A 12793-nucleotide genomic window follows, 5' to 3' on the forward strand; every position below is an offset into this window, starting at 1 on the left:
GGCAAGTCCGAACCAAACTGACCAGTTATATAGCAGTTAAGCCCTATTTTCACCAGCGTGATTACCCGTACGACTCCGCGCGACTCTTATTTTGTAAACTAAACAATGCACAAAGTCCTCTCTAAGCGCCATTCCACTAACAATAACACTACTTTATAACTTGCAACGTGGTCTGCCTTCTTAAAAATAAATACTTAACTTCTTACCTTTGATTATTGTATTTTTTTAAACAAAATGTTTATAACTGATTTACTATTGGTGATTTTTGATTTAAACGTAAAATATAAAAATAGTCGCTTGCGGTCGTTGTATCGCGGCTTATTATCTAATGGAAAAAGACATTAAAAGGCTGCGTGGTATTAGCGCAACTCACTCGCTCACTCCTGTTTTATTCCCTACCTTCTTTATGAAAAGTAAAGCATTGGATAATATTCTATACATATCAGTTACCTAATAAATAATTAATTTCATACAATTGGTTTTGCAGCCTTTAAATTTAAATTACCAATGTTTCTGAAACATAATGTAGAAACGAAAAAGTATTCAAGTCTAGGAGCTTTGATTTGTGACCCCATATCATATTGATATAAGCTCCGAGCTCTTAGATGGGATGGATGGATGCAGTGTGCTAGTGTCGATGATGATGTAGAAGGCATTATCACAAACCTAACTATTGCTATTAAAAGAAAGCCTCCTAAGAAGCTATCTATCTATTCTTGGAATCGCTCGTAAGAAACAAACACTTCAACAATATTGATAGCTTTATTAAAATTGAAACTAAAAATCAAATTAGCAAAGACTAAAGTAATTTATAACTGATAAAGTCAATCTTAAGTAGTCCTCTCAGTGTAGATTTCTCATACATCTTCTAGCAACAAGACTCCATTAGTGAGCATATAATAACTCTGAGTGGGGCCGTACTTTAGTGAGGTTATACATAAATAGTGCAATAAACTACAGCGACACCTCTATCTTGTTAGTAAGTGTGTCATACTTGCGTATGTTTAGGTGCATTTAGGTTACAAAGTTGGCAAATAATATAGTAAAAACTATTTGTCGGATGTAAGGTTGATTCTTAAACCTTGGTTAATCATGTATATAGCTGAAAAGACTAGAAAATCTAGAAGGAATTATACTATTCAGAACAGTTGACAAGGAAGGGAGGCGTAACAGTATGGATTTAAGGGGCTCCATTTGATAGCTTAAATTACAGTTAAATTTTGAAGATAGTGCAGAGTAAGGCGATGTGTGCTGTTGGGTTAGAAATCCCGTGTGCCATGCATCAAATGAACCAGTTTCATATGATTCATAATCATGAAAACACTGTAACTGCTTGTAAATAATTGATTAATTTTGATCCCAGGAAGTACTCCCATTATTTTGTAACTCCTCTTGGCTTCAGAATATATTAAAATTCCAGGTATTATGTTTGTCAATGCAAATTCTTATACGGTAACTATTAATAGGATTGCTAAACATATAACTTCAAAATTCTGACTTTTTTAATGACATTACTATTTGCTAATTTCTTAGATGTGTATTCCTGGAACATTAAATAATTCTTACAATTTGATAAAAGTTTGATCAAATCGGTCAAAATTAAATAGGTGAGTTCAATTATTTTATATTCAACATCTTATAAATGAGCTTCCGCTCTTAGACTAAATGACCATGACTTAGACTTAGGTACTAAGTATCCTGACATTTTTGCGCACGTCTCTCGTTCCTTCCACATAATACATAAAACATATGCATAACTTACTTTTAGACTGCATACTTTGTCATAACAAAAAACTTATTCCTCTTGCAAAGTTTTTGCGTCATGCTGGACTTAGGCACGCTAAATATTATTCGTAAACATTTTTCATGTTTTTCCTTAAGCCCCCTTCACACTTACTATTTTAACTGTACAGTAGAACTGCAGTTATAACATAGTGTGTTTAGCGGCCTTTAGATTTATATATGCTAGGAGTAGAGATCACGTCTAAGTCAACAACGATCAGTTTAGGTCCATCCATTATCTCATCAGGCGATAATTGTTGCTGTTCCAGTGTCAGTCAAACAATGCCAAGCGAAATACGTCCTTATTTTAGTTGCGAATAAATGCATGTTCAAATTATTATCAATCAATGCGAAAATCCTAACCCTACTGCACTAAAGTACTAAAGTGCTTCGTAAGTGAGCTATTCGCGCCTGTGACCGAGTTTTAACAAAACGATATCCTGTTGTGAGGACTGTCCTGATGGCTCTAATAGGACAAGTGAGCCGGACTAATATAGGCTGTTAAGATCAATCTATTGCTGCGCACATATCCCAGTACATACAGTATTCAAAATTTTTTTATTCAAATTTAAGCGTATAAGTAGTTATAACTTTTGCGTCAAAGGAGACAAAATATTCAGTATTTATAAATGCAAAATAGCAAAATGTACGATTGACGATATCAGTTGGGATCTGTTGCAGACAACCTTGAGATAAACTCCGTTCGGGAGCACAAAATCAGGAATAGATTTAAATAATAATTTTAAGAAATAAAAAACGTGCAGGAACGTGGAACAGCATAGTTCAAGGTCTTGCTTTATGGTTGTTTTTAATGTATTAGTTGTCTTAAAAAATAGTAAGCCTATTCTGTACATTACATTGGGGGACCGGAAAGTAATGTCGCTTCTGCGCATGTCGATATTTGGGACATTTTAATCTAAAAACAATTAATTTTTATCTATCCGGGATTGAAAATGCCCACTAGATGGCAAAAGGTTATTAATAACGAGGGTGATCATTTCATGACGTCAAGTCACGAATTTTTTTAAATTTATTATCCTAAATGTAATATGGTCACCATGGGCACAGAGGGGAAAAATAGTACAGTTATTGAGGTCTCGCTCGGCTTCAATTTTTCGAAAAAAAGCTCTATCTCATGAATTTGCTCTATAAAAAAAGTTATCGTATCTTTAAATTAATTAACATTCAAAAGTAGTAATAATAAAATAACAACTTAATTTTGTTAAGTACATACGAGTGCATTATAGAACTAAAAATATGTAGGTAATTTACGTTGTTTTCTTTTCATTACGCTACTCTATTTCTTCCTTTTTTTATTCCGGTTAAATGTTTATCCAGTCAGTAATATATATTGTAACATTTTTAATAACAAATTACAATTTAAAAATTGCTTTTTATATAAATAATAGTATTTAATATAGATTGCAGTCTTAAAATCAACGTCATTTAATAAAATTTAATAAACTGAATACAGCGCCATCTATTGGTCGATTACTTTTAACCACTATGGATGTGACCACTTCCAACCTTCGTGTAGTTAGCCCCTCGCCTTCTCTATTTTTACTTTTTTTTACGCAAATCGTTTGAGAATCGTTTTAGAAAAAATGAGAGAAAACAAATATCGTTTGAGAGTTCTTACTTTTTCTGTAAAAAATATTTGAAATTTCGATATTAGAAATTTTCGAATCGATTTTCTTTTTCCCGGAATTAAAAATGAAAGTAATGGACTTAGAAGGATCAAATTTTTCTCATCGTTAGAGAAACGTCTCCGAATGATTGAGAAAAGAAAAGAATCGTTTGAGAGTTCTTAGTTTTTCTGAAAATGATTTTTGAATTTTGAAGTCGATAACGTTCGAATCGATTTTACTTTTCTAAGAATTAAAAATGAAAATCATGGACATGGACTCAGAAAGATCAAATTTTTCTCGCCGTTAGGGAATCGACTGAGAACGATTGAAAAAATCGTTTGAGAGCTCCTACTTTTTCCCAAAAAGAAAGCATTTGCAAAAATATTGGTTTATACTTAAAAATATTTTGCTCAAAGTTGTTACATTTCCTATTTCACATTGCCGTGACCGAGCCCTTAATTGTAACGTGTTTTGTGCAACTGGAAATGTGGCCTTCTTGACATAAATTACATATTTACTGACGTAATAAGGAAATTACTGTGTGTACCCAGTAATATATCAAAAAGTAATTGTCGGATTTAAAACGCAGAGTTAAAACCACGGGGCATACGACATAGTTCTTACTGCGCTTTGATTGTAACAACAATCATTAAGATTTCTATTATTCTTTTTCTAACCGACAAACTAAGTCTGGGCCATTTCCTAGTTACGTTGTAAGGTACAAGTACTTGCGTTGTCGTTTTCAAAAGAAAAGAATTTCGTGGATATATTACTTTGCTGGTAACCCTAAATGCTCAGAGGCGCCATCCTGTTTATGTCAAAAAGGTACAGCAATACCCTTGCGGCACTATACTCTATACCACTAACGATTAGCCTGTATAGATCAGGTCAGCGGAAAGGTGCGCGGAGTATGGCAATTTAAATTTTAATCGATCGGCTAAGCAAGAACCAGGTGCAACAGGTACAAGTTAAGGTAGGAAATATTTTATTTTCTCTTTAATTATTACATTAGTTAATACTTTCGGCAAAATTTTACAATATGTGAACGTTCCGAATCATGCAAAGATTGCATTTACATTATTCCGAATATTATTTTTAGTGGTCGAATAAAAAATGTTCCATATTCTCACGCTAACCATTTAATATAATCGAAACGGGTATTTTTACCTATTATATTCTAAATCGTACAAATATCAGTGTATTTAAACGCAGAGAGTTTGTATGCATCTTGCATTATGAGTTATTGATTTTGATTTGCGTTTCGAGCTGCGAGCCAAGGGGCGTTGTAAGATATAGAGTGCGCAGTACGAGATAACAAAGAACGATCGCGTAAATCGTCGGACCTTTAATAGCGTGTTTTGTCTTTCTCTTACAATTGATATCACAAATTAATTATTTATAGGTCCTTATAATTTGTAACATTGTAAATGCGAAAGGTCCTATGCATAGATGTTTGTTTCCATGAATCTCCTGAACAGCTCCAGGGATTTAAATGAAATTTACCACAGAAGTAGAACATAATCTAGTACTCACTGGATACTTGTAAAATTTTGTGTTTGAATGCGCTGACACAGATTGAGCTGTGAACTAGCAATTCAGTCAGTGAACTGCCAATTTAGTCAATAAATGGCTGCTCTAAGCTTCAAGTGTATTAAATGTGTTCAATGTGTACTAAATATTTAGCCGGTGCAGAGCTGGTTTGCATTTTACACATTTTGTTTATTGCAAAAAATCCTTACATGTGTTTTTGAATGTTATCGCAATAGACACATTGTATAAATAATTATTTTTCTTAAAGTCTAAAACATGTTAAACCTCAATGAATAGTTGTATTTTTTATTTTATTTATTTATTTACAAAAATTGGAAATAGGTATTAAAGATTCAACTATCAGAATATCCATACAAAGTCCATTATTTTTGAATGTTTGGACAATAGGAAGTCCATTGCTTGCTTTATATTTATTTTTTACTTTGCATTTTTTTCAGTTTTACAATTTTATATTAGTTGAATATCAAATGATGTTACAGGTGAACTGTTAATACAAGTTAATCTGCAGAGGATAATTGTACTATGGCGGGAACATTGAGCCACTTAAATGGCCTCAGGTCTAGTCATATTCTACAGCAAAACGGAGTTTGGGACCCACAATTCGTAAGAAATGTGATTATGCGGTCATTACAAAAACTGAGTCCAAGAAATAGAGTGTAAGTATTATACATGAATTGGTAGAAATGAAATATAGTTGCTCGGTGAAGGTTCTACTAATCTGCACCCTCTGCAAGCTCCCTGGGTGCACAATATGATTGGATGTTTGTAAATTGTTAAATTTCCTTCACCAACAGGTTGCTTATGGTTAAATTATCACTTATGTGCATCACATCCTAACAACAGATTGACTGTAAATTTGTTGCCAGCAATTTAAGAAAACAATTCATATCGCTGGCTATATTCACGTATATGTATGTGCAACAAGATGAAAGGCTAATGAAAGGAAATATCCATACAATTTGGCAACTTTGGCTTGTTGTGACTATCTTGTCATAACATTTTTACTCATTTAATTTCACACTCTTCAGTTTTTAGAATAATGTGATTATTTTTTACCCACAAGTATTTGATAATACACAATTTGCATTAACTATAATAAATGATCAGTTATAAAAGAAATTAAATTGTTATATTACTTTACTTTAAAATGTAGGAATTTTGGTTATGTTATTAAAAATGTGTTATATATTGATTTAGGGCTTGTCGATTTGACACATTGATGGAGTTCATTGTGAACATCTCTCAGCACAGTGAAAATTGGCTGACAATAGTCACCTGTCTGATGGGGCACATGCCTGTTGATTCTAACACCACTGCCGCAATCTTAATTATTATGCGCGCCATACATGCCCCAGATGTGGCTACAGTCACAAATGTAAGATTATTTGTTTAATTAATTAAAGTTTATATTATTCCCTTGAACAAGAGATTAAAATGATATAATTTCAGCTCCTGACTAACCGATTCAATTTGGGCCAGCGACGCGCTTTGGCGCCCATACTGGACATTGAGATAGAGAAGAACATCTGCATTGTTCTCAACTGCTTAGCGGAGAAATTCGTGGGCAATCAAAGTACTCTAGTATTCACTCATGATGTTTGCAGCTACTTGTGCAACATCTTTGTGAGTATTAATTATAATATTAGAGATGAATATATACTTAGTTGCATGTTGCACTATATGTAGCTGGTGAGCTGAACTGTGCAGTTCAATATCATGACCATGTAGAAGACAGATGTGGTGATAGAGGCCAAATTCAACTTTTTATCACACTATCATTCTCTAATAAAGGAATAGTGCAATCCAGAGAGATTAGGGAATGAGTAGGAAAAGGTAATAAGGCAAATAGCCTGGAAAAATGTCATGAATTAAATAGGGGTGCCACTATCATTCTTATGGCAACTCCACTTTCATTAAATCGCTACTTTATTTAAGATATAAGCTTATATTTTAGGGAGTAAATGAGATGTTGTTTATTTGGTTTGTTATATAATTGGACTACTAAAACACAATTATACTCTTTTTGAGATCACAATGGTCAATATTGTTCAACTTTGCTGCCTGGTTCTAACATTCCATGTTGTGTCACACCTTTATTTCTTATTATTTTCAATGCTATTTTAGCATAGTTTTAATAAATCTTGGAAAATACAAAATACATATCATTTGGTAGAGTAATGATGCCCTTGCTACTAACGAGATGGATACGTAAATAGGGGCAGGATTGTTTACCATTAAAATTAATAAATAAATACAAAAGGTATCAACATATCTCACTGTATGCTACAAGATTAGCATTTACAGTAACATGTGTTTGTACCTTTCAAAGTAAACAGTAGCTTTTTGAATATTTTATGTTGTCAGCAAGTTAAACACATAATTTGATGTGAAAAATACGAAATGACCATTATATACCAGTAGTTTTGCAGTTCTTTCATAAACTTTGAAGGACAATAATAATGTTTCGTCTTCGGATTCTGCTGAATATCTCTGATATACATAAATGTAACTTCTCAAATAGAGCGGCGGATTATAATTCTGTTTACTTTTTTTTATAAGAGAAGGGTCAAACGAGCAGCGTGAACACCGAGATGTTCATCGACGCCCATGGACATCCGCATGGCTTAGAACACATTTATCACTACAATCAAAAAATAAATATTTAAATCACACAAAAAAAGACCACTATTGTCTATATAATATTGATTGACACTACCAGACACAACTTTTAACTTTGACAAGTAATAGAATATTGTTGCTATTATGAAAAAATTACATGATAATTTTATTTTATAGGTAAACGATAGATTTCATAATGACGCAGAATTACAAAAGATAGTTTTACTGACTCTTGAAAAATTCTCCGCCATCGCAGAGAACAAGAAAAAGGTATTAGACAAACTTGCAGAACTAAATGTCAATCATTTACCTAATTTGGAGAAGTTCTATACTGATACTTCTGCTGATGATGGAATTTGGCGCGAAATTAGATATTGCGCTCGGTGGACCCTTGATAACATCTGTGAGTAGAAAATGTTACTTTTTAGTTTGCATGTATTACTAGACTTTGGGTCGGTGAAAGAGTAATTATTATTGAATACTTTACATAATATAGAAGATTTGTGATGTTTAGTAATCAACGAGACAAGTTTTTTTATTCAATTTCGTTATAGTTTCAATTTGATTTGACTAAAGCGAGAAATGGTTGTTTGTATCAAAGACGTTACAGGACGGACACAAACATTGAAACCTATTGTTATCTTAGAGCTGTGCATGTGAGGTCTCATGTCAACCATTTAGCTTGTAACCATTACTACGTATATAAATAAATTGTAGATTCCAAAGAATTAGTATAATCTGTACTGTAAACAAGCTCAATACTTGTGTTGTATAATGTTGTTAAATATCAAATATTGAAAATATAGTATAAACAAATTCAATAAAAAGAAAATTCCAATGTTTTATCACAATCTAAGCACAATATGCTTAATAAAAGATAGAGGAGAAATAATTGCATACATACTAAAATTGTTTTTCTTGTACAGATGTTTATCTATGTTTGTAAATATAATTTGTTATGACATGTATTTCTTACAGTCCCAATAAATGGAAGACACCTATCATATGAAACGGTGGATACATCAAGAACAAATGCTATGTTTAATAATAATGAACCAAGCCAGTTTCTGAAGTACTCGCCTGACCTTATGGAAATTAGGAATGATACAATACAGACTCAAACATTATATGGGACTTGCCATGTTAAAGATGGAAAATGGTATTATGAGATCAGCTTGATTACCAATGGCTCCTTTGTTATTGGCTGGGCAATCACCGGCGCCGACATGGTTATTATGACTTTTCTATTTTTTTAAAAACTACCTGTACCCGGCAAGCGCTGCAATTACATTTTAAATAATACTATTTAATTTAGTCACAATGCTATAAGAGTTCCAATGAAGAGATAGTAATTTAAATATTATATATACAACTTTTAGGTCCCAATCCTGTTCAGAGATTGACAAACATGGTATCTTTGCTTTATACAGGCTAACTTTTTAATAAAAAAAAAACTAAACAAACAGCCGTTGCCCAATTCTAGACAGTAATTTATCTCTGTGTCAGTTTTCATCCAGATCCGATTGGCCGTTTTGAAGTTACCTGCTAACAAACATGTGCACCTACTAGTGTCAAACTGGTGCAGTTGTGATACAAATTGTGTAGGTTTTCGTGGTGTAAATAATCACCACTTTATAAAGGCAACATAAGTTGTGTTTGCGAGCATTTGGGACAGCTGTTTGTGTGAGGTTAGTCAGGAGGTAGGTTAGCGTTCTGGTGCTTGTGGTTTCAGAGAAACACCGATCACTTCGTGATAGTCGCGCAATTAGATATAAAAATACTAATTTATATTTCTTTATTATTTCACAGACTGCATCAGTCGGATTTGAGGAATTTTCAGTGGGCTACGAAGGCAGCAAGAAACTAATGTGGTATTTTAAAAATGCCTATGTTGTTGGCCTGGGTGTCTGGAAGAGGGGCGATGTCTTAGGTTGCCTTCTCGACATTACTAACAAGACGATCACTTTCTTCCTGAACGGGAAAGAATCCATCGTCACTTCTGATGATTTTTTTGCTCCTACTGAGTAAGTTTTTTTACTTGCACATGAGTTTTATTACATACGTGTATGAAATTTATTTAATTATTATAAATATATCTCAACACATCACCACGAAATATAGATTGATGTGATTAATACGATTTTTTTTCTTTTAATACTACAGAAATTGTTAGACGTTTTCTTTTAAGCAGCAAAAAGTAATCTTAACTGTGATATTTACATGTTGATATATTTCTTTCAGGGAAACAAAAAAATTCTTCCCTGCGATAACTATCGCTCCATTTCAACAGTGTGTCGTGAACTTGGGCAATAGGCCGTTCCGCAATCCGCCTGCGGGAGTAAGATTCTCAACTTTCAACGCTGTTGGAGAACTCAGTGTTGTCCAAAAGAGGGTAATTATGTATTCCTTATGTTGTTGTCAATTGTTGCTCGAGACTTCGTCAAAGTGAATAAAAATTAACCTAAGTTACTCATAAGCATAGCTCAACAACCCTCCAGTTCCAGCAGTTTTAGAAATTACCAAAAAAGAACGCGAATCTGCCGATCAACGTAAAAAAAAATTTTTTTCCTTTGCAAGTGAATGAACCGGAGAACTAATTTGTCTTTCAACCTTTCTCTTATAAAGGATGGAAAGGTGAAGGGAAGGGGAACATTCTCTTTTCATGCGTAGGCAACGCATCCGCGAATTAGTTCGCTTCGCTATTTCGGCGAATATGAGGAACCACTTGTATGTTTAAAATAAAATATGCAACTACTTGTTTTTTTTAAATTGTTTGTGTCTGTTATTAAGTATTTTACAAGGGTTTTGTCTTTTTTTTACTTTTATTTGAAGTTTATCATATTGTTAGTACGTAAGTCAATATTTTATGTAAATACTAGCTTTTGGCCGAGACTCTGTTCGCGCGGAATTAAAAAACTTAGTATGTAACTTACGTGTTATTCATTTTTATTTCATAATTCATTTTCATTACATATGTAATTATAATATAATATAATGTATTATTATAAATCGTTTGCTATTAGAAATTTAGATACGCCGTTTTTGAGAAAAATGATCATATAATATCTTTTTTTTTTCGATATTTGTGCGCAGAAGTTCGGAATACCTCGCCGAGTGCTGCAACAAGAAGGGATGTACAATGAGATTGATGACACGTGTTCCGTTTGCTACGACCGCGCCGCTAACGTCACACTGCTGCCCTGCCAACATCGGTAAGGTTTCATTTTATATCTAGCTGTTGCTCGCGACTTCGCCCGCGTGAAATTAAAAAATATAGCCTATGTTACTCACTGATAACGTAGCTTTTTAGTAGTGCAAGAATTTTTTAAATCGGCCAAGTACTTTTTGAGTTATATCAATACAAATCCTCTTTATGATTGTATAAATTCGATTAAAACGACGCAGCTTTTAAATGTGTCTGCGAAAAGTCATTTAGTGGTACACGACTAATTCTAATCTTACGGTTATTTATAAGAAGGGGCTGAGTTTGTCTCGATGCAAGAAACAAGGCATTTGTAAGTGGAACACCGCGGATTTCCGCAATTGTACGTGGCCGAGCTAATCCTAATCCTTTGAAAATTTCATCTTTTTATATGTTGACATATACTTCTTATAATTATTATAAATGCGAAGGTTTAGATTGATGAATGTTTGTTAAAGCTTGTAGCCTAAACGTCTGAACGGATCTCCATAAAATTTTATATTATTGTTTACATTTGTCAAATTATCAATAGCAAATGTCTAAATGACAGGATATGACAAACCTTGACAGTCTTGCTTCCTTGATGTTGGCAGCAACTTATGGTCTCTTTCCCACATTAGTGGTGGATAAAAACTATCCAAAATATTTACCCCCTAAGTTGAATGGCGTGATAGTATATTAGGCTTTTTTATTAAAAAAAAAAGAATTATTTAAAAATATGGTGTAATTGCTGACATCTTAGGCAATAAAGAAGTGTGTGTTTACGCTTTATTATAATATAGTATTTAGTATAGACATTTTTATCGGTTTCAGAATCCTTTGCCGTGCATGCTCAATAAGGATCTGGGTTTGCCCCATCTGCAGGTCCGCCATCAACGAACGGGTTTAAATTCTATTCTATTAATTTTTTTTGCCACATTTATATTGATTATATTACTATACCACTATGTTATATATATGATTTGTTTATTTGATAGTGGAAGGCTAAGATTTCCCTTTACTCAGTGAAGATTGGTTCTAAAAATTATGTTAAATGCAAACTGAATGCTTTGTTTATGAGTGTTTGAGTTGTATCCTGATGTATGTTATCGTAGTTTAAAATCAAAAAATCTAAGAATAATGTAAAAAAAAAATCTTTTCAATTTCGCCTGGTGGCGTTATCTAAAACTAGTTATAAAACTTAAGTACATTTTAGCCATTTAGTGCCATACCATATACTTAAAGATATTTTATTATTATTGTATTATTTAGGGGTAAGCATCGAGCCCCTCAGTGTATATTGTTTATAATTTTTTATTACTTATTATTTCTAAAAACTTAATGTTACTTAAGTTGCCTTTATGATTTAAATCTAAGACTGATAATGCTTATTATTAAATAGTTATTTTTTAATTGATTGTAATTAAATTTTTCCAATGCATTATTAATTATATACAATTACATTTGTAAGGAAAGTACATGTTCATAAAACCAATGGTTTTTCTGGTAAATTCATAAAATATTCTATTAATATGGTAAATGTAGTTGCATGGTATTTGATCTATACTTGAATAATAGCAGTAGTTTGAAACTAATCTTCATTTTACCAAAAAAAAAAACATTTGTAAGGAAAATACATGTTCATAAAACCAATGGTTTATCTGGTTCATTAATAAAATATTCTATTAATATGGTAAATGTAGTTGCAAAATATTTGATCTATACTTGGATAATAACAATATAATAGTTTGAAACAAATCTTCATTATCTCTTAATGTAAGTAGTGTATCAATAGTCATTTTTCTGATTACCTTTTAGAGTCGCCAAATTGTTAGTTTTTAGTGAATAAATATGCTTATTGGAATGTGTGACTTTTATTTCTTCTTCAATAATCAATAAAGGTTTTTTCAAGCTCTGAATCAATAAAGGTTTTTTTAAGACAGAGGTAAAGGAAGATCATCTACAACCTTGCAACTTGAAATTATATTAATTATAATCAAAACTTTGCAACAAAAATAAAATGTTTGGAGAA

General features: G+C 32.5%; 1 protein-coding gene across 2 annotated transcripts; it reads left to right on the forward strand.

The window, feature by feature from the left end:
* Window positions 1–4279: 4279 nt before the first annotated feature.
* LOC106103281 (RING finger and SPRY domain-containing protein 1-like) lies at window positions 4280–12625 on the forward strand. Of its 2 annotated transcripts, none has more exons than XM_013283008.1 (10): window positions 4280–4383; window positions 5441–5617; window positions 6159–6336; window positions 6411–6584; window positions 7758–7983; window positions 8559–8809; window positions 9390–9604; window positions 9822–9972; window positions 10674–10792; window positions 11596–12625. In XM_013283008.1, the coding sequence occupies exons 2-10, from the start codon at window positions 5484–5486 to the stop codon at window positions 11669–11671; spliced, it is 1524 nt and encodes a 507-aa protein (XP_013138462.1). In that variant the 5' UTR covers window positions 4280–4383; window positions 5441–5483; the 3' UTR covers window positions 11672–12625. The 2 variants fall into 2 exon arrangements, with proteins under 2 accessions (XP_013138462.1, XP_013138467.1); XM_013283013.1 differs by lacking the exon at window positions 4280–4383 and adding an exon at window positions 4582–4739.
* The last annotated feature ends 168 nt before the right edge of the window (window positions 12626–12793 follow it).

Source organism: Papilio polytes, unplaced genomic scaffold, assembly GCF_000836215.1.
Source record: "Papilio polytes unplaced genomic scaffold, Ppol_1.0 DF824292.1, whole genome shotgun sequence".
Classification (NCBI taxonomy): domain Eukaryota; kingdom Metazoa; phylum Arthropoda; class Insecta; order Lepidoptera; family Papilionidae; genus Papilio; species Papilio polytes.

Excerpts from the sequence above, each read along its gene's own strand:
- LOC106103281 (XM_013283008.1), top strand. The coding sequence starts at position 5,484 with ATGGCGGGAACATTGAGCCACTTAAATGGCCTCAGGTCTAGTCATATT. Across the intron at positions 7,984-8,558 it reads GTGGACCCTTGATAACATCT|TCCCAATAAATGGAAGACAC; the intron begins GTGAGTAGAAAA and ends TATTTCTTACAG. Across the intron at positions 8,810-9,389 it reads CAATCACCGGCGCCGACATG|ACTGCATCAGTCGGATTTGA; the intron begins GTTATTATGACT and ends ATTATTTCACAG.